The sequence below is a fragment of the Macrotis lagotis genome, chromosome 2 (assembly GCF_037893015.1).
Source record: "Macrotis lagotis isolate mMagLag1 chromosome 2, bilby.v1.9.chrom.fasta, whole genome shotgun sequence".
NCBI classification, from domain to species: Eukaryota; Metazoa; Chordata; class Mammalia; order Peramelemorphia; family Peramelidae; genus Macrotis; species Macrotis lagotis.
This window is the reverse complement of record NC_133659.1, coordinates 31,029,673-31,051,490: the sequence shown is the minus strand read 5'-3', so window position 1 is coordinate 31,051,490 and position 21,818 is coordinate 31,029,673. Positions and strand designations below refer to the sequence as shown.

Sequence of the window (21,818 nt, the reverse complement as noted above, 5' to 3'; positions counted from 1 at the left end):
GGTAAAGTGAGTTGCCCATCTAGGAAGTGTCAGAGACTGATTCAGACTCCTGCCCTCCTGATTCCAAGGTCAGTGCTCTATCCACTGCACCAACTAACTGCCCTGTAAAAAAAAAGGTATAAAGGTAAAATAATTTGTCCAAGATCACTTGAGTAAGTCACAGATCAGTCAAATACAGAGAGGAGAAAGAGAAAGAGACAGATACACACAGAGAGAGAGAGAGAGAGAGAGAGAGAGAGAGAGAGAGAGAGAGAGAGAGAGTCATCTGCAAATATATAGTAAATAAGAATTCTTGAATAATAGTGATAATGTGGTACTTCTTTTCCCAGGATGAATGGGAAAAACTCAGAATCGAGGATAGTTCCATGAACATCTATGAGTCTATCCGTTTTATGACCTTGGACAGTTTCCTGAAATGTAGCTTCAATGTCCATGATTCCTGCAAGAACAAAAGGTCAGTGGCCATGAACACCTAGGAGGAGGATCAAATACTGACCATCACCCTATCCCCAGTAACACACACTGTCATTTCCTCTTGCAGCTTCTTAAACATCTACTTCCAGAATATGGAAAAAATCTCCAATTTCTTCAGTGTTCATATGTACCACTTGTTCTATCAGAGAGACTTCATTTACAAGCTAAGCTCTGAATTCCAGGAGTTGCAGGCTCTCTGTCGAGAATTAAAGAAGCAATCAGGTATTTGCTTGGATGTGGACCAGCCATAGATGCCCTTTAATTCATATCCCATTACTATTTGATGAGATGCAATGCTCCTGGAGTCACAGAATCTGGATTCAAGTCTGGATTCTGACTACTTATGCACCCTCAGGCAAAACACTTATTATAGCATCCATTTCCTATAATTTATAAAATGAGAGGAGTAGACTAGGAAGCCTCTGAGATCTTCTAGTTCTATTTCTGTGATGCTATGATTAGCTGGGATACTCAATGCAGTTCAATACCAGAAGAATGGTTTTATATCACAGCTCTATAAGTTCAAAGAAAGGAAGGATAATGGGTCTGGAAGAGATTATTAGGGGAGAGGGCAGGGGATGCGTTACATTCATTGACTTAAAAAGATTCAGAAAAATTCATTGATGGGGTATGTGGAAAATACTAACAAGTAAGGAGAAGTAGCAAGGGACTTAGTTAAGATGTGGCCTCTGAGAAGAGACTTGGAAAAACTACGAATTCCAAGAGACGGTGTCTTGCATAATGATGAATTTCTAGGGATTCAAAAGTCCAAGAGAGTAGCTAGTGGGAATTATGACTTTAATTCTCTGTGTGTACTTTTACACGGAAGATTCCACCAGTCCATTGTCTCCAACCAGAGGAAGGGATGGGCCCCTGGAACTTGGTCATACCCTGCTGATATACTGCCCAGATGCATTTCCAAATGGATAAAGCAAATGGTGGGAATATCTAGACATAGTGTCTAAGCACCATTGCATCTTTGCTGTATTACAGCAAAATAAATCTCTTTTTCTAAATGTTTAGTGACTTGTAATTTCAACTCAACAATACTGAACTGAGAATATGCTGGTATTAGAACCATGTCTACAATTCCCAATACTGCTTTTCTTCCAAACTTCTCTACTTCAAACAAGCATTTTCCTAGATTTCAGTTACTCATGTTCAAAACCAATGTGAAGGTACCTACACAGCATTTGTCTAATTGAGAATCCCCTCCTATACAGTAATAATAAAACAGTAAGAAGCACTACCCAGAACATTAATAAAGTGTCTTTCAAGGGACTTGGAGATAATAAGCTTGAGATAATGTCATAGGGAGACTGACACTGCCAAATAACAGAAAATCACTTGGGTCTCAAAGCTGGTCCACAATGTCTCTCAGAGTCTTTGTCAGAGGCAGGATCCATGGTTCCCAGGTAATAGAAATATTTTCCTTCCCCTCTCCCCTAAACAGCTAAATTACTTCAGGATGGAATGTCATCCCTCAAGAATCCAGGTGAACAGGGCAAGATCGAAAAGAAGAAATACTTGAATTTCCTGGATATTCTCCTCCAAGCCAGAGTAAGCCTACAAAACTGCAAAGTTAAACACCTACCTAGTGAGGCCAGGCACCTGGAAACAAGACACAAAAATGAAAAAATACATGTCATCAAGATACTTCTATTCTGTCAGAAAACTATGCAATTTATAGCATCAAGCAGTCCAGTAGTCTGAAATGTTGAATACTGGCAGCCCTAGGGAAGGTTCCCAACTCTGTTTGTTGATCTAACTTCACCACTTTCTATGTGTAGCTCATTCACTTCTTAATTCATTTTAAAGCATTTATTGAGTGCTTATTGTATGTAATATATACTATTCTAGTAATTTGGGGAGATACAATGTTAATGAAGATGTAATTCTCCTCCTAATGGTCACAGTCTAGTAAAGGGAAGAAAGAAGGGAATTGTGATATGCAAGGTTATATACAGGGGGGGGGGGGGTGGCTGCAGTGGTGCAGTGGATAGAGCACCCACCCTGGAGTCAGGAGGAACCGAGTTCAAATCCGGCCTCAGACACTTAATAATTACCTAGTTGTGTGGCCTTGGGTGAGTCACTTAACCCCATTGCCTTGCAAAAACTAAAAAAAAAAAATTAAAAAAAAGATTATATAAAGGACTTTAAGTTTGTAAAAACAGTGCTCTGGGAAGTGCAAGGGAGGGGAAGTGGAGTCTTCTTCAACAGATTGTTCTATGCATGAAAACACTTAAACTATGTAGTCCAAGTTTGAGGCTTCAGGGAAGAGATAGTTCCAAGATGTGTTGGTTATGGAAGGCATTAGGCCCCTAAGTCAGGTGATATGGGGATTTCAGCATATTAAGGATAGGGAGGGAAAGATCATAAGAAATAGGTACATGTTTTGTGGACCAACTGAAATGTTAGCAGCAGGTCACACAAAGTCAAGAGTCCTGAAATCAGAGCCTCTTGTGACTTGAGGGCTTCTCCATTTGCAACTACTGTGTTTTCTTAGAGAAATTCTGATGATTGGGAGATAGAACAAATCCCTAACACCAGCCTTGCATGAAGCAAGACTCTTGACCTTTTTAGGATACAAATGGAGGACATTTGACAGATGAGGAACTGGTGGATGAAGTAAACACATTCATGTTTGCTGGCCATGACACCATGGCTGCTGGATTCTCATGGACCTTATACTGCCTGGCCATGAACCCAGAACATCAGAAGAAATGTAGAGAGGAGATCCAAGGTATCCTGGCAGATGGAGGCTCCATAAACTGGTGAGAGACCCAAAGAGTCAATCTTGACTCCTAACTTGGTCATTTGGGTTTTTTCCTATCTCTTTGACTGAAGATACCAACACTCATTCAAATAATTCCTCAGATTCCCTTGGTATGACCCAGTTCAGTTGGAAATCATGACCCTCCCCCAATATAGGAAAAACACAAGATCCTCCCACTTCCACCAAATATAGGTACCTCATTCCCCCTCACCTAATTCCCTTCATAAGATAAATATCAGTAAAACAATGAGATTAATTCAACTTTAATTTGGAAAATATCCATTAATCATCTCTGTGTTAAATCCTGTGCTGGGGACAAAGGGAGATATGTGAAGATAGCGGCAATATCCGTCCTGTACAGAGCTGCCAAAATAATATTCCTAACCCCTAGTTCTGATCATATCACTCCTCCACAAAATGTCAATGATTCCTTATCGCCTTATAGAAAATATACAAATTTTCCATTCTAATATTTAGTACTTTTCTCCATCAGGCTCCTATATGTATTTCCAGATTTATTTCATATCACTCTCTTTTGTTTACTCTGTAATCCACTCACACTGCACTGTTACTTCTTTAGCAATTTTAATAGGCTATCTCCTCTCCCCATGTGTTTTCACAGGCTATCCTCATTCACCATAGTTGAGAGAGGGCAGCTAGGTGGCACAGTGGATAGAGCACCTGCCCTGGAGTCAGGAGGACCTGACTTCAAATCTAGTCTCAGACACTTAATAATTACCTAGCTGTGTGACCTTGGGCGAGTCACCTAATTCCGTTGCCTTCCAAAAACAAACACCTCATACTTGAGAGCCACAATAACAACAGCTACCATTTGATCCTCACAACAATTTTAAGGGTTAGAATTTATCTTGGTGCAGTGTCTGGTAGAGAGTGCTTAATATTTGTTGAATAGGAGAGAAAGCAAAGTAAGTTTGAGAAGAGGATCAGTTAGAGTATGCTTGAGAAATGGAGGCACAATTCTTACTCCCAATGTTTGTTCAATAATAGGTCACAGCCCAAGTCTCTCACATACTCATTGTTTGAGTTTTTGATGACTCAAAGTGAGCGTAAATAGTGATTGTTTCTGTAATAGCTTGAAACTCTGGAGGTCTTCCCTTCCCAGACTGATTCTTTTGGGAAAGCAAAAAAGACTATCTTTGGCTTCCATTCTTCCTATCTTTATTTACTGAATAGGGGCTGTCTCAGACACATTGGACACCTGGGAAAGAGCTAAGTTTAAAAGGCTAAGGTCTCCCACAACCTTCCAGGGCTATCTCCAGTTTTTCTGACCTATGTCTTGCCACTGGACTCTGAAGATTCTGTAGCAGAGAGTCAGACTGATGATTTTGCACAGCTCTGTCACACTCAGATCCAATTCACTTGCAACTGAAGGCATCACCCTCTTAATGATGTTGATCCTTTTTGAGAATTAAAGATGAACAATACAATCAAAAGGAAATGAACCAAGTGAGGATGTTTTGCAGGATAGATGAAATATAGACATATTTATGGACTATAAGGAATGAGGCACTAAACAGAAAGAAACTGAAAATAAAGAATAGAATAAAGATGACAATTGATAATTCTTTTTTAAGAAAATTCTTATTTTAATTTATCATTTACTTGCATTTTTATTTATATTATTTATGTATTTATGTATTAATTCATATTTTATATTGCCATTAGATTTATTATGTTTATATTTTATTGCTTTTAATTTTGTTAATCTCTTTTATTTTCAAGATTTATATTTTGGTGTCTCATTAGAATTTTTTTCACTTATAAAGGATTTATTTATAATTATGCCCTCTTCTTTGATGTGGAATTTCTTTTATTAATGAAAACATTTAGAAATTTAAAAGATTGCCTCTCAAGTTTGGTATATCGTATCAGCGTTCTCATAGACGTTACTGACCTATCATGTTTTTTTTAGATTTTTTCAAGGCAATGGGGTTAAGTGGCTTGCCCAAGGCCACACAGCTAGGTAATTATTAAGTGTCTGAGGTCAGATTGGAACCCAGGTCCTCCTGACTCCAAGGCAGGTGCTCTATCCACTGTGCCACCTAGCTGCTCCTGACCTATCAGTTTTTAAAATCTTCATTCATTTTAAACTTAAATAAAAAATAAGAAAAGAAAAAAAAGAACATTTCCATATACATGACAGAAAATGAGAGAATTCAATATAATTTCCATTTCATGAAAAGCTATGTGATAAATCCTACATATTGTTTTCTACTCAGCTTTTCTGTGCTTGCTTCGATTTTTTTTTGTTTGTTTTCTGCTGCGAACTTTCCGTTCATTTTTCATATATACTTCAAAGGCTGCTTATGGAAAGTAAATTTTATATCATTAGAATTAATAAAAGCTGCATGTAATATTTCTGATGTTCAGAACCAACATTATGTCCTAATAAATGGTCAATTGTGTGAAGGTAAATGAAAAATAGATATAGTTTTCTATTACTATTCAGTTTTCTGCAATGGTCTATCAAGTCTAATTTTTCTTAAATTCAATTCAGGTCTTTTAATTTTTTTATTTTGTTGTTGCTGTTGTTAGATATAACAACTTTGGCCCACAAGAAATGATTATCCTTTTCCTATGTATTTCTCCATGTAACTTATTTAACTTTTATTTAAGAGTTTTGATATCATTTTATATATATATATATATATATATATATATATTTAATATGACATTTCACTTTATCACACCTTTTTGTGAAATATAGTTGCCCTGTATATTTTTTTAATTCATCCATTTTTGCTGTTGTTTTCTCTAATATCCTTGTTGCTACACCTACCAATTTTACTTAAACGGAAGCATAATAGATTCTACTTCAGCCCCTTATTTTTCAGCTTCATATGATTCTTGTAAAGAACATATTTTTGAACTCTGGTTTCTAATCCATTCTGCTATCCATTTTATGGATGAGGTCACTTCAATTATATGTATAATTTCTGATTTTCTACTTTCTTCCATCCTATTTTCCTCTACATTTCCTTCACTTTTTCTCTACTCCCTCTTTAAGTTATTATATGTTGATTTGCTTCTGAATAATCCATCTGTTAAAAGATTTTCTCTCCTATTCCTTCCCTTTCCTTCTTGTTTCTCTATTGGATGCAATGTGGCTCTGTAATCATTTGTGTATGTATGTATGTATGTGTATTCTTCCTTTCTTTGACCAGTTGAGTTAAGAGTAAAATTCAAGTATTACCTACTCCTCCTCACTCCCTCCTCCTTGTTACATAGATTTCTACATTTGCATACCCTTTTTTGTCCCCAAAGTATTTATCTTCCCCTTTTCCATTCTTCTTTTAAACTCTTCCAAACATTACAGAATCATTATCAAACTTTCTGTCTAATTACATTCCTTCTAGGATCCCAGATGATGATAGCATAACATGAATCATCTTTTCACATATGAATATAAATAGTTGAACCTTATTTAGACCCCTCTGAATGCTCATTCATATTTACCTTTTTGTTTTCCTATTGACTCTTGTGTTTATATGTCAAATTTTCTACCCATCTTTGTTCTTTTCATCAGGAATATTTGTAAATCCTCTATTTCCTTAAAGATCCATTTTTTTTTTAATTTTAGGATTACACTCAGTTTTGTTGAGTAAGTTATTCTTGTAGTAAGTCTAAATGCTTGTCTTCTGGGGTAACATATTCTAAGTTCTCTACTTCTTCATAGTATTGATTAATTTATTTTCTGTTATCCTGACTGTGGATCCTTGGTTCTAGAATTCTTTCTTTCTAGAGGACTATATTTTTTTTTCTTTTTACTTAGGAGCTAAAAGATTTGTGGAACTTTGCACTTTGGAGCTTCTTTCAGGTAGTAAACAGTGAATTTCTTCAATTTCTTCTTTGAGCACTTGTTTGGAGAGATCTAGGCAGTTGTCTTTTATGATTTATTGAAATATGGTATCTATGCTCTTTTCTTTTTGGTCATAGCTTTCTGGTAGTCTAATGATTCTTAAATTATTTCTCCTTGGTAAATTTTCTATGTGACTTGTGTCTTACTATGAGACATTTCACATTTTTTCTCTTTTGGTTTTACTTTTTCTGTTTTAATTTTGTTTTAAATTTTCATGCCTTGTGAAGCCATTAGATTAAATTTAGTCAGTTCTAAATTTCAAGAAGTTTGTTTTCTTGTATGGTTCTCTAACTTTTGCTCCAAGTTATTAGTATTCTTTTCAAATCTTTTTTCCATAACTCTCATGTTTTTTCTCATTTTTCCTCTTCATCTTTCATCTCATTTTCAAGATCATTTTTATGACTTTTGATACTTGCTCTAACTTTTTTAGTAATTCTGTTGGATTTGTGTCTAAGTTGCATTTTTATTTGAGATTTCATTGGTAGAAAATTTTGAGCCATTCTCTTCTTCAGAGTTTGTGTCATATATCTTTTTCGAAGTCATTGATAAAGGTGTTAAACAGCATAAGGCTATGCCTAGATCCCTGAGGAACTAGAGAAGAAACATTCTTCCAAAATGTCATCAAAGCAGGCAGCTAGGTAGTGCAGTGGATAGAGTACTGGCCCTGGAATCAGGAGGACCTGAGTTCAAATTCAGCCTCAGGCATTTAATAATTACCTAGCCATGTGACCTTGGGCAAGTCATCAATCCCCATTGCCTTAAATAAATAAATTTTTTTAAATGCCATCAAAGCATTAAAGACTCCTTTTGGTCCACTCATTCAACCAGTTTCAAATCCTTCTATCTCTATTCCATCTAGCCCTCATCTCTCCATCTTGTTTAGAAGAGAGTAGCTTGACTTTGTTCAATGATATGGTACCACAAATGTGTCACTAGAACTTTACTAATCTACTATTTTTTGTATATGCTGCCTTCTTTGGTTGTGATAATCCTTTAGTGACAACAACAAAAAAAAAACAATACAGGACTCTTTTAATATGCTGTAATGGAAAGAGTATGCTTTAAATCCTATAATGAAGACCATGGCAGGACTTGTCTGTTGCCATCACTCCTGTAATTACAGATCCAATAGCATATATTAAAGTTACTGAAGTTAAAAAACCTCATGCTTGGGGCAGTGAGGTGGCGTAGTGGATAAAGCACCAGCCCTGGAGTCAAGAGTACCTGGGTTTAAATCCAGTCTCAGACACTTAATAATTACCTAGCTGTGTGGCTTTGGGCAAGCCACTTAACCCCATTTGCCTTGCAAAAAAAAAAAACCCCAAAAAACCTCATGGTTGGATCAGAGGATTAAGCTGGTGGATCAAGATGTGAACTACTGTCTGTCCTAGCCCCTGCCTCTTAATGCTCCCTTTATGTTGTTTCCCATGGGTTTCAAAGCATTTTCTTTGAAAAAATATTAGAATGTTCAAAGAAGGTCTGAGTCACCAGGATACACAGGAATAATAGAACAGGAGCCCAATTCTATCTTACTGGTTTTCATGTGGTCATGATTAAGAGAACATTCTTATTGAGCCACTAAAGGGGAAATTCTAGGACTGGTGCAAGACAGACCAAAGCAAAAGCATTTGCCAAGAATATGTTCAATAATCAAGAATCAAAAGTCAGAGGTCCAAAGACAATCAGATACCACTGTAGTTCCAATCATGAACATAATTGATTAGTCAGCTGGCAGGGTTATTCTCATGACCTCCTGGGCAGATTCCAGTAAAACCAAAAAGTCTTTCTTTCCAGGGGGAGCATGGTTGCAGGCTTGAGAGGAAAGGCCATACTGATGATTAGACCATCATGAGATACACTTGGATAAACCATGTTATTTTCAATTTGTCTCCCAAAAAATCTCATATTGGTGAGTTGCTGGAGCAACATGGTGACTCGCTGAGTTGAGAGGGAAACATTTCCATAAGGTCAAGGACTCCCATAGTATCCAGAAATCATCAAAAGTCCTATTTCCTATCAAATCAAGCCAAGGAATGGAAAGGTCAGTGGAAAAGGTAGTGAGGGGGTGGCTAGGTGGCGCAGTGGATAAAGCACCAGCCTTGGAGTCAGGAGTACCTGGGTTCAGATCCGGCCTCAGACACTTTCTAATTACCTAGCTGTGGGGCCTTGGGCAAGCCACTTAACCCCATTGCTTTGCAAAAACCTAAAAAAAAAGTAGTGAGAAGGATGTCACACCATCCTCACTATAAGTCATATCGTCATATAGAAATTATCTTCTTTGATTATGAAAGACAAGAACTAACTACTTACTAACTCCTAATCTATATAAGTTTTTTCTGACCCAGCCTGTTCCTGATAGAGCCAGGATACCTTTTATTGATACTAGCATCTTGGGTTTGGAGCTTTAAGGGCAAGACAGGAATTTCAGCACCATCTACTCCAGCCTGCTCATTCCTCAGCCCAGAAAACTGAAGCTCAGAGAAGGCAAATAAGTTGCCCAAGGTCAAAGATGTTAAAGTTAGTGGCAAAGTCAGAATTTGAACCCACATTCTCTGATCCCTTTCCTCTGGGATTTCTGCTTCCCCTTCCCAATAGCTGTCATTGCTATTGTACCTCAAAGTTTGCAGAGCAATGTATTTCCATTCTTTCCTTAGTTCTTGACAACAGCCCCATTGGTAGATGTTCTTGTCATTTTACAGTTGAGAAAACAGAGACTTGGAGATTAAAGGACTTGTCTGTGATCTTACAGCTACTGACAAAAGTGAGATTTGAAGCCAGGACTCCCCTAATTCCAAGTTCAGCATCCTTTTCACTAATCCACCTTGCTTTTTATGCTGAATGCTTCATTTTATAATAATAATAATTTCTAATAATAATCATTCTAATTGTAAACATTTCTTTTAATCATCCCTTTAATAGTACTTTTTGTTATTTAGGCTACTAGTAATGAAAGCAATTAATGGAGAATACTCAAAAACCTATATTTTGATTTAACTTGGGAGTGTGTTCTTCTTGGTTTCTTTTTATGTTAGTACCTCATTTCTATAGTGCTTTATGATTTACAAAATATTTTTCTCATTAAAATCAAGAGAGGGAAAGAGAGCAAAATTTATTTTGCTCAGTTTTCTGCTGAGGAAGAAATGAGAAATCATTTGCTACTTTGTGGCATAAACCAAAATGGAACCCAAATACTTTGACTCTAATTCTGCCATTCTGAGCATTGAGAACACACAAACCAAGAAAGAAAGCCCTCCTACAATGATCTCATTTGAAAAAAGCTAGGAAATGGTTTGATTTTCCCATCAAGTCTTGCCCCATTTGCTCCTAATCAGAGCATGAAAACAAGAACTGGGGAACATCACCCTTCAAGGTGAAGATAGTTGTAGTCTTTCTTGAGCTGCTGCCTATTTAGCTCTAACTTAGTGATTGTTGGGTTCTACTACTCTTCTCTGCTCAACTGGACAAAAACCTGATTAAAAAATGGGTAAATCATATATATATATATATATATATATATATATATATATATATATATACATATATATATTATAAATATTTACAAACAAATATTTGTATGTACATAAATATTTCTTTGTATAAATCTCTTTATATAATACATATATTTATATATATATGTATATTTACACACACATATATGACTAGATTAGAAGACTGAGTGACTGTCAAAAAGGGGAGTGACTGAAGTCAAGTTGCTGCTGTCAGGGGGAACTAGAAATGTGGATTTGCCAAAGCCCATCCTAGATTCTTTTTCAGATGTGGGTTGGATTAAATATTCTCTGAAGTCCCTTACAATTCTGAGATTAGGAGAATCTGTGAATGGAATACTAAAATTGTGCCAGTTCTTATAGAGCTAAAGAAAGCCCTAGTAATGACTTTCTTTCCTTCCTCTTTCCTATCTGTGATTCCTCACAGGGAACATCTGGACCAGATGCACTACAGTACCAAGTGCATCAAGGAGGCCCTCCGCCTCTATTCACCTACCTCCAAAATAAGCAGGCAACTTAGTGAGCCCATCACATTCCCAGATGGACGCTCCCTCCCTGCTGGTATGTTTCTGTCCATCTGTCCAATTGAGTTTCCTTTACATCTGGTTGCCTTAGGGATCATAAAAATCAAAGCCAGTGAGTTACAGGGTTTGTTGCTAAACCAGGTAAGAATAGTGAGAAGACCTGGTTTGGACCTGAGTCCATGCTGGGGGCTCAACCAAGGACTGAGTTTTGAAAGGCATCATAAAGACCTAGAGCAAAGTAGCAAAGGCTTGGTGGACAGTTTCCTGTATTACAGGGAAGAAGAACAGGGAGCTCCCAGAAGCACAAGAATGGGCACAAGCTTAAGGTAAAATGAGAGTGAACTATTCTGACAACTCAGGAGAGGAGATAAGAGTACATGTGGCCCTAAATCTTCATTTAGAAACTAACTAGTGCAACCTGGACCTGGACAAGAATCCATTCCACCATGGTTTCACCAATTGCTTTTATCTACTATTAATTAAGTAGAAATTAATTAGGTACAGCTTCCAGGGAAGAGAACCTATCACCTCCAGAGCCAGGCCCTTGTACTGTGACTAGGTCCGGCCATGAGTATGCTTTATGCCATATACGAACTACATTAGTCTCTGTGTGACACCCCCAACTCTACTACCTTCCCCTCCATATTCTCTGCCCCTTCTGATTCTAATTCTTCCCTCTAGGAGTAATCAGGAAAAATCACATTTGTCTTCCACATTACAGTAGATCTTCAGTTACTTGAGGACAGTGGTCCTGTTCACCCTCAATCCTCTCTTCTCCAGGCTTATACAAGGTTCCTTTGGAATATTGATTTACTCAGTACCTCTTATAAGCCTGCATCTGTGCTAGTCATCATGGAACTCAAAGAGGAAAAGCAGAAGACGCCAACATTGACAGAATCAGAATTTAGCAAGTCCCAGTAAGAATGTCTGAGGCATACACACAAAATATCTGTGACACACAAGGGAAGAAAACAACCATTAATGCTCCTAGCTAGAGAGTTGTGTATGGCCATGGTGAGAATGGGATTGGGGGAGATAGGAAGTGGGGAGGAAGAAGGACACATCTAATGTCCCTCTGTCAGCCCTATACTTTGCACAGACTTACCTCAGATCTTGAACAAACCCCTTCTCACTCTCACCTCTAAGAATTCCTAGGTGCTATTGAGATTCAATTTTAGCACCACTTTCTATGCAAAATCTTTCTTGGTCTCCAAATGCTCTGTCCTAACCCCCAAAATCACCTTTCATATATTTATGATATATCTATATCCAAGAATTTTAGTTATGTATATCCATATATTTATCTATATGACCATGACATAAATGCATTTTTAAATTATATATTAAATATATTATAAATATGAATCCAAAAAGCACAATTATAGATAGTATATTTATATCTACATATATGTGACAATCAATCTATAGCTATATCTGGGCAGCTAGGTGGCACAATGAAAGAGCACTGGTTTTGGAGTTAAGAGGACTTGAGTTTGAATGCAGCCACAGATTACTAGTTGTGTGACCTTGGGCAAGTCACTTAACCTTCATTGTCTTGCATCCAGAACCATCAGCAAATATGATGTATAACTAACCACTGGATGCAGATGGTCATGGAAGAGAAAGTGAGGCTTCTGACTTTGCATAGCACCTCTCATTCAAATCCAATTCATGTGTCTATCATGGCATCATCTCCCTGATACCATGGTCTTCTTCAAAAACAAAGAACAAACATTATCATATCTAGATCTAGAAATTTTTAGATCATATATTTATCTATATTCATACATACATACACATACAAGTATGCACATATAGGTATATTATCACTTCCAGTAAGATTATAGTCCTATAACATCAAGAACTGTTTCTCTTTTTTCTTTATATCCCCAGAAACAAAGTTTCCAAAATAACTAAAATATATATTAATTTCCTTCTTCCTCTTTCTCTGTCCTTTCCTTTTTTTCCTTTCCCTCCCTTCCCCCCATTCTCTTTGTCTTTATAGGTATGGTTGTGTTTCTGAACATCTGGGCTCTTCACTACAACCCTGCTGTCTGGGAAAACCCAGAGGTATGATTGTCCCTGACCAATGCAGTGGCACCCAGACCTTCTTTTAGACATCTAGATATTGCTCTGAAATACTTCAGAGGATATTAAATTTACATCGTTCTTCTATTGATTACACCTAGGGAGTTAACTTATACTCTATAAACCTCATTTCCTCTTCCATAAAATGCAGGTGGATTTAATAACCTCTGAGGTAGCCTGTATTTATAAATCTATAATAATATTTATGATCCAAGACTTAGGATAGTGATTGCAGACACTTAATAATTGCCAACTGACCAAGAATCCTAGTAATCATTTTAAAGAATGAATTGGGGGCAGTTAGGTGGCACAATAGATAGAATCAGGAGGACCTGAGTTCAAATCTGACCTCAGACATTTAATAATTGCCTACCTGTGTGACCTTGGGCAAGTCACTTAGCCCCATTGCCTTAAATAAAAAAAAGAATGGAGCGATTTTCATCAATGTGGGTTATCCCTCCATGAACATCAATCAAAAGGCATACACTCTATTTAATTAATTTACTTTAAAAACTTATGTTTCCCACCATCATGGTATAAATCATGATGAGCCCTAACAGTTGATCTCAGGTTGCAAGGGCTGAAAAAAATCCCCATTAATATCAAATCCCTCACAATGAACTTCTCCACCCTGACTCAGGCTGATCATGAGACCACAAACACAGAGTCTGTGGTCATGTCCATGTTCAAAGCCCGTACAGCTTCAGAGAACAAACAACACCCCTTTCTCTACTAGCAAAGCCTTTAAGCACCCAGGAACACCAGCATGTCATGATCAAGTTTCAAATAATGCTATCAGGAAAATAGAATATAAAAAGTAAAACTCACTTCTTCCTCTCTCCCAGGGCTGACTCACTTAATTCATGCCTTCACTAGGAGGTTGAGACCCAAGAAAGATGTATGTTACTATTCTAGGATTGCTAGAGATAACTTTGTGGATGGCTATTTTCCTCAACAGTAGGTCAGAAGCACCTCACTGGGCTTTCCCTTCACAATGAACCAGTACAGTCTGATCTTTAGTATAAACATTCCTAACAGACTGTAGCAAGGTAAGCAACAAAGCATTTCCCTGCTCCCAGGAGCATATCCTTTCATAAATATGCTCAGAATTCAGGATGGGAGTAAAATGGGCACAAGCTTAAGGTAAAAGGGTAGTGAGGTATTCTGACTTAACTCAAGGGAGGGGAGAAGAGTAAATGTGGCCCAAAATTCTTCATTCAGAAAACATTCCATTGCTTAGCTGAGATGTGTCCTCATAGAGCATAATGTCTCCAATTGACTAGTGGTTCATGTAGACTTGTTCCTCAAGTTTGGATGTTCCAATCTACTGCTGCTTTGGGGTAGGCAGGTCATTCAGTGTCAAGGCTGGATCTTCACTAGTCTCTGCTGCTGCAAGGTTGGGTTGGGATGTCACTTGTAGGTCTGGGATGAGGCCAGGTCAACCAGAAACTGGGCTCTATTGTCAGGCAGGGCCACTTGTTTGACTTTTGGGTGCAGTATCTCTGCTGAACAGGCCAATCTTTTGGTCTGCTTGGCTTATTTTTCAATAAACATCTACAGTTAATGGCTTCATTGGGTGCTATTGCATCCTTCAACTGGTGTGTTCCAAAGTTCTTTCAGCTAGGGGAACAATTTTTGGCTTAAGATCAGCAGAAGCTGCTTCTCTTTGTCACTTCCAGGAAGCAAGTGGGAAAAGTCTATCAATAATTTCTTCTTTGAATTTATTTTTCAGGGGTTTGTTCTTGCTTATTTTAATTTGCTCAGTAAGAGGAGAGAAGAAATGGGGAGAGATAAACAAAATAAAAACATTATTTAAAAAAAAAGTTTCTTCTTGACTCAAAAGACCCTTCTTTTCAATAAGCCACTCCATGATGTCTTTGAGTCATTGTTACAGTCATGGGATTTTCTTGGCAAAGATACAGGAATGGTTTGGCATTTCCTTCTCCAGTTCATTTTAAAAATAAAGAAATTGAGGCAAACAGGGTTAAGTGTTACCCAAGGTCACACAGCTAGTAAGGCCACATTTGGACTGAGAAAAAGGAGTCTACCTTTCTAGGTTGGGGAATGTTTATTTTTGATCAACAGGATTTCCCCTTTGTATTTCACTGTCTTTGTCTTTTAGCCTCTACAGAACTTCAGATTTTGTTGAAATCTCACTGAGGCACTCCTCTTCCATATACATTCCTTGGAATTTGTTGTTATAGAAGTTATAGTTATATAAGAGGAAGGAGGAAACTACTTAACTGACTAAGGTTGGGGCGGCTAGGAGTCACAGTGGATAGAGCACATGCCCTGGAGTCAGAAGTACCTGAGTTCAAATCCGGCCTCAGACACTTAATAATTACCTGTGTGGCCTTGGGCAAGCCACTTAACCCCATTTGCCTTGCAAAAAATACTAAAAAAAAAAAATTGAGGTCCTCCAAAACTGGGGTTAGGGGTATCTTTCCTGGCTTCTGAGACTTTGCCAGGAGAGAAGACCTCTATCGTATCCTATCTACCAGGGAAGCCTTTATGTACCAATCTTAGAATAGATGGTGTCAAATGGATCTTTTTCCCAAGGACTAGTCAAGGGAAAGGCAGCAAGGGATGACTGTAGGTGATGGATGTTTCTCAGTTGAAATGGACATGGGGACAGAGAGTTTCCACTGATGAAACACAAACTCCTTCAAGTACTAATATTGCCAGTTTCCAAGGAAAACTAATATAGAAGCCCCTGATGGTGAATGTAACCATAGATTGGCCAAAAGAGCCTAGGCCTAACTTGATTCTCCCTAACCCAGTCCAAGTCAGAAAATGTGCCCAAACTCATTCTGCCAAGAAAACCATTCAGTTCTGGAAAAGTCCCCTCTCATCTAAATTGTCTCATTCATCCAAACCTTTCTGAAGAAAACACCAAATAAATACTCTCTCTTATTTTTATGAAGGTCCAAGTATAATCTATCAGAACTAAGATCCTATATATGAAATGGTGAGAGGACTGTTCATGTCCATTCTAACTGGAAACAAAGTTCAAACCCACTCTTCTTTTTTTTTCAGTTTTTTGCAAGGCAAATGGGGTTAAGTGGCTTGCCCAAGGCCACACAGCTAGCTAATTATTAAGTGTCTGGGGCCAGATTTGAGTTCAGGTACTCCTGACTCTAGGGCCAGTGTTCTATCCACTGCGCCACCTAGCTGCCCCAAACCCACTCTTCTTAATATGAGGTCTTCCTTGCTAGGGGATTCTGCAAATAACCTGGCTAGTTCTGAAGATCCTGTTGTCTCCAAATTGCTCCCAAAACCTGGATAAGGCTTAGAAATTGTGATCAATGTGTTTTTATCAATGGATTCCTTTCATTGTGATGGGGGCGGGGGAGGGTATGTGGGATCTCATTGCAGGTCTTTGACCCTGAAAGGTTCTCCCCAGAGAATAAGAGACATTCTTATGCTCACTTACCATTTTCTTCTGGACCCAGGTAAGTATATAACCCTGGATTATATAGGGGCACTGTATTGAAAATGTCAAGAAACTTTACCGGAGAGGTACTTTCTCCCTCTACTTCTATCTCCCCACCTAGTTTTTATTCCCTTGAAGTAAATTAAGATACTGACTCTGCTTCAACAGTTAGGGCAAACTATGAAGGATATAGTCAGATGTTTGTTCATCTGAACCAGTTATTCATTCATCAAACATTTATTAAGTGCCTGCTGTTGCCAGGTACAACTCACAGGGATCCTCACCTCTGGCAGTAAAGAGACAAAAATGAATCATCCTTTAGCATAAATGATTTTATTGGGAGATCTAAATAACAGGGGAATAAGTGGAAAGAGGACAGACTATAGAAGAGGAGACTTTGACTCAGTCTCTGACACAAATTACATGTGTAACAATGGTTGAGTCAATTAACCTTCCTTGGTCTGTTTTCTCATTTATAATTTATACTCAAGGACATTTGAGGAACCTTTAAGTTCTAGAATGATGAGTCAATGTTTCTGTCCCACTCCACTAGCTGGGAGAACAAAAATAAAAATGAAATCATCTCTTCTCCTAAATAGTTTATTTTCTATTGAATGTGGGAATTAGCATCTGAAAAGAGATAGGAGGAAATTACAGCCAGAGCACCTTGTTTCAAATGCCTTCCCAGGCCTCAGTTTTCTCATCTATAAAATGTGGAGATTATATTCATTTCCATGGTCCCTTCCAGGTCTAGATCTATGCATCCATGATGCTAACCAGAGTACAAGGCACAAAAAAGCTTTAGAAAGTTGGAGAAGGAAGACAAAACACTTTCCCCTAATGGGTCATGGAGGAAGTAATATTGAACTTTGTATGCAGATTACTCTGAAAAGCAGGGAGAAGTAGTAAGAAACAAAAAGTAGAATGTCACATTCAGGGGCAGCTAGGTGGCACAGTGGATAGAGCACAGGCCCTGGAGTCAGGAGTACCTGAGTTCAAATCCGACCTTAGACACTTAAAAATTACCTAGCTGTGTGGCCTTGGGCAAGCCACTTGACCACATTGCCTTAAAAAAAATGTCACATTCATTGAACAGCAATTCATCCTGTTCTGGGATGTGAAAGCATGTGTAGGAGAGGAGAGTAATGTGAAGAAAAGGTTGGAAAGGTTGGCACTAGCATGGAGAACCTTGAAGGCTGGGCTGAGGAGTTTGTATTACTTTAGCCAGCTACCACACAGAGAATTGTGTTAGTCAGCTAGCCAATAAAAATCAAATGAAAACCTATTATGTGCCAGACACTATGCTAAGCACTAGTGCTTCAAAGAAGAGCAAGAGAGGTTCCCTACCTTCAGGGAGCTTACAATCTAATGGGAAAGACATCAAATAAACAGGATATCTTCAAGATAAATGGAGATAACTGACAGGGAAAAAGCACCAGAATTATGGGGAATTAGGAAAAAGTTTACAGAAGTCAGGAAAAGATTGCCATAAAAAGTGGGATTTTAGTTAAGATCTGAAGGAGGCCAGGGAAGCCAGGCAACAGAGATGAGAAGGGAGAGAATTCTAGCACTGGGGCAAGTCAATGAAAATGCCCATAGTTTAAAAAACAGAGCTTCCAAGTTGGATTAGATGTTCCTTTCCTAAATATTTTGCTTTAAATATCTAGGGTTAAAATCTAAACCTTTTGAACCCCATAAATATTTTAGTCTTTCTTCTCAAAGACCTAAAAGTTCAAAAGCAGAGTGATTAAAGGGCATGAACAAACAAAAATTGTTCATATCTTGCTTTCTCTCCCTTCCTTCCCAGGAACTGCATAGGGCAGCAATTTGCCATGACTCTAATAAAAGTGGCCCTGGCCCTGACACTGCTACGATTTGAATTACTTCCAGATCTTGAAAAGCCTCCCATTCCCACTTTCCAAATAATTGTCAGATCCAAGAATGGGATTCATCTGTATTTAAAACCACTCCACTAGCCCAGCTGTCCTGTGGTGTGGATATCATGGTCTTCAGCTATGGTCAGTGATGCAAATAGAGACATGGAAATATGGAGGTTAGAGTAGAAAAAGGCTTCTTCTTTGTGGTATTGGAGTGAATTATAATCTCATTGTTGGGCAGTGGTTGAAGGTCTGAGGGTTTCTGGGGCCATGCCTTCCTAATTTTCTTCTTGCTCAAACCAGTATTAATGATAATGATGAACCTGAATTCCTTGAATACTTACAGCCATAGACCAGGACGAAGGGATCTGGAAGAAATCTGGATTTTCTGGAAGAAAAAAATACTCAGGCAGTGAGAATTTCACTGTCAATAATTCACAAAAAATAATGAAATGTAACTCTATTGTTATGACCAAAACGAGGCCTCATTTTAGATAGCATATTCAGGCAAGGGTTGTTAAGGCGGTGAAATGCCTAGAAATGATGGAGTCTCTTAGACATGCCTGAAGAAAGGAATCTACTGGATTGTCATTGCAAGAAAGAATATCAATACACGAAGGAAGGAGTGGGTAAACTTGGAGTCATTTGCTCTCTACCTATGACAAAGAACCAAAAAAGTTTAGTTCAGTAACTGAGCAGGTTACGTGTGACTTGTTAGTTCACCTAGAATTGAGGATGGAAATCAAGAAATCTTTGGACTAAGGAGACTCCTTTGGATCAGGAACAATGAAAGCTATGGACTTGAAGCTAAATGGATGATTGGCATTTTAATAATAGACTCTACTGTACCAGAACCTTCGTTATTCCTAGGGGGATGTGACTATATTGGACTTAGCTTTGTGGAATTTTTGTGGGATCAGATAAAGATGACAAAGTGCCTTAATACCCCTAAACTCATGCCCTCCACCCTGCCAAGACACAGAATGTCACTCCAAAGTTTTTTTCTGTTCTTCATGTTTGGTAATAAGACCTGATTAAATTATACTCTAAAACTGAATTATTATATACATATAAAAATAAAATGATCAATGATAACATCTTTGGAGGTATATTTGTGCTTTCATTTTTCTTAAAGTAAGGAACTGCAAAGAACAACAGTGATTGAGCTTCCTGTACTAGTAAAAAACTAACAAATTGTCATTAATTCTAGATTCCAAATTGGGGAAGGGGGGGAAATCAAGAATGATAAGAGAAAAATTTGTATTGATTTATTGATTTTTCAGTTTGTTGATGACTTTGATTCCAAAAGATAACTGAGGTTGAGAGCATTGATTGACAATAAGTCAAATGTATTTTTCATACAATTTATAATTTATCATATTTTCACATCTCATCTTAAAAAATATTATATCCTTATTTTTTTAGGGACTTATCTGGGTTGAGGACCATAAGCTTTAAAACTCAGACTCCCTATTTTAAAATAGCTCTAGGAAAGGTTGAATAGTGTTAACATAGGAAACCGCATTTTCTGAATTTGTTTTGACAAATCTTGCTGTACTTGTGCTAATAGCACTTTGTAAACAAACTACTATTTATTTGTGGATTTTAAAAAAATAGTCTACTATGCTTGAATTAAAATTAAGTTTATATTTTCTAAAAATAAAGCTAAAAACTTGTAGGTAGATAGTTATTACCTCTATACTGTCTGAAAAGTCTCATAGTGCTCACCCTAAAGCATTTTCTCAAGCTCCATTCCACCCTGCACCCCAAGAGCTTTAAAAGTGTTACTAATGGGGGCAGCTAAGTATCAAAGTGAATAGAGCCCTGGCCCTGGAGTCAAGAGTACAGGAGTTCAAATCCAACCTCAGACACTTAATAATTGCCTAGCTGTGTGGCCTTGGGCAAGTCACTTAACCCTATTGCCTTGCCAAAAAAAAAAAGAATAAAAAAACTCAAAATAGCTGGGGGGGAAAAAGACAAAACAAAAAAAAACTGTTACTAATGGAGATTTTCTGAATTTTAACTCTTTTGAATATTTTCTTATGCCAAGTCATATTGAGGAGTACAATTTTGTCCCTTAATGATTAAAATCATTTTTCTCCCCTTCTCCCATTGGTGTGTTATTGCTGAGGGGCCCCCAATTAATGATCCCCTCCCTAACATTCAGATCCACTCTGAGTGTCCTTCCTAGGTCCTAGCTTTAATCAGGAATTCTAACTTAATTACTGGCCCTACACTCCCTAGCTCTGCCTTTTGCCCAAGGTCTTTCTGTCTTCTGGTCATTTGTTATCAGTATCCAATACTTAAGATTATTTCTAAACCTTTAACTTACCCAAGAGTCTGTCTTAAGATCTATTCCTGATCAGTACTGGGGGTCTTCTTTGATATTCAAAAACTCTTATAAGAAGTATGTTTTATAACTTAATTAGTTCTATCCCTTCTAACTTTTCCCTGGTGGCTCTAACATCTGATCTCAGACTGACTTCAAATAGATAATTATTTCTCTGAGATGATTTCTTTGCTCATTTTCCTTCTTCTCTCCTCATATAAATGAGGATCCTCCTTTACCAGAGTATCTCCCAACTCTCAGCCCACTGGGCCATTACAGTGCCCAATAACATTCCAACTTGCCTGGGAGAGAGCCCAGGTCTCCTGAATTCTTGCTGAGGCATCTAATGCCAGACCTCAATATTTTGAAGGTACAAACATCAACATTTACTCAATAACTAAAAACTAAAATTTCAGTTTTTTTTTTAAATTAACACAATATAAGTGTCTAGCCAATTTTAAGTAAATTTAGTATTGCTTTTCAATCCATTTTAAATTAAACTTATTATTCCTCCTTTAGTTATCATTCCAGAAAACCCAAATAATCATTTAAAGTAGTTATAACTAGAACATGAAGTTAGCACAATAAAAAAATTATCAATTGATTTTCAGTATGAACAAATTTTGATATGAAAACAGAAAATGAGTTTAAGAAACAAAGTGAAAAACCATTCTAGGAAGTAGGATGGGAGGTGTGGTTGAAGGTGTTGTAAAAGAATGTACATTTACTGGTTTTGATATTGCCTCTTCATAATCATACCACTCAGTCCTTGCAGTGTGTTTTTTATCTTGAAATTGTTACTAAATGCCTTGGATATTCACCTGTACTCATTTTCTGTACTTAGACAAAATAAACTGTACCCAATAAGGGTTATTTATTATATTCATTATATAAAAGTTCTTATTTTGGAATATATAAAAGCGTATTAACT

At 37.5% G+C, this 21,818-nt stretch overlaps 1 protein-coding gene across 1 annotated transcript; it reads left to right on the top strand.

The window, feature by feature from the left end:
- Positions 1-343: 343 nt before the first annotated feature.
- LOC141512511 (cytochrome P450 4A4-like) lies at positions 344-19,513 on the top strand. Its single transcript, XM_074221507.1, has 8 exons — positions 344-454; positions 542-696; positions 1,928-2,034; positions 3,058-3,248; positions 11,064-11,197; positions 13,166-13,230; positions 16,624-16,700; positions 18,489-19,513. Exons 1-8 carry the CDS (start codon positions 366-368, stop codon positions 18,655-18,657), a joined length of 987 nt encoding a protein of 328 aa, XP_074077608.1. The 5' UTR covers positions 344-365; the 3' UTR covers positions 18,658-19,513.
- The last annotated feature ends 2,305 nt before the right edge of the window (positions 19,514-21,818 follow it).